This window comes from Dinoponera quadriceps, unplaced genomic scaffold (genome assembly GCF_001313825.1).
Source record: "Dinoponera quadriceps isolate SergipeBrazil2010 unplaced genomic scaffold, ASM131382v1 scaffold1166, whole genome shotgun sequence".
NCBI classification, from domain to species: Eukaryota; Metazoa; Arthropoda; class Insecta; order Hymenoptera; family Formicidae; genus Dinoponera; species Dinoponera quadriceps.
In genome coordinates, this window is record NW_014555236.1 from 1 (window position 1) to 612 (window position 612).

The window sequence follows — 612 nt, forward strand, 5'->3', positions numbered from 1 at the left end:
AATTTGTGCTGTTTATGGACCCAATACAGTATCGAATGCAACAGCAAAGAGGTGGTTCCAACGATTCCGTTCTGGTAATATGGATGTCGAAGATAAGGCACGCTCTGGTAGGCCAATCGTCGAAAATGTCGATAAAATCATGGAAATCGTCGAGTCGGACCAGCATGTGAGCACTTATTCCATTGCCCAAGAACTGAAGATTAGCCAGAAAACCGTTTGGAACCATTTGCATAAGGCTGGTTTCAAGAAGAAGCTCGATGTATGGGTGCCACACGAATTGACGCAAAAGAACCTTTTGGACCGAATTGATGCCTGCGATTCTTTGCTGAAACGTAACGAANGATGCCTGCGATTCTTTGCTGAAACGTAACGAAATCGACCCATTTTTGAAGCGGATGGTAACTGTTGATGAAAAATGGGTCACATACGAGAACAACAGCCGAAAAAGATCGTGGTCCAATTGCGGTGAACCGGCCCAAACGATCGCCAAGCCCGGATTAATGGCCAAGAAGGTTTTGCTGTATGTTTGGTGGGATTGGAAAGGAATCATCCACTATGAGCTGCTCCCATCAGGCCAAACACTCAATTCAGACCTCTATTGTCAACAACTGA

At 45.3% G+C, this 612-nt stretch overlaps 1 protein-coding gene across 1 annotated transcript; it reads left to right on the plus strand.

Moving 5' to 3' along the window:
• Positions 1-4: 4 nt before the first annotated feature.
• Positions 5-370, plus strand: LOC106743673 (histone-lysine N-methyltransferase SETMAR-like; the record flags this gene model as incomplete). Its single annotated transcript, XM_014617744.1, has 1 exon — positions 5-370. A coding segment is annotated over one exon (366 nt), but the record flags the coding sequence as incomplete, so codon positions are not given.
• Positions 371-612: the final 242 nt, after the last annotated feature.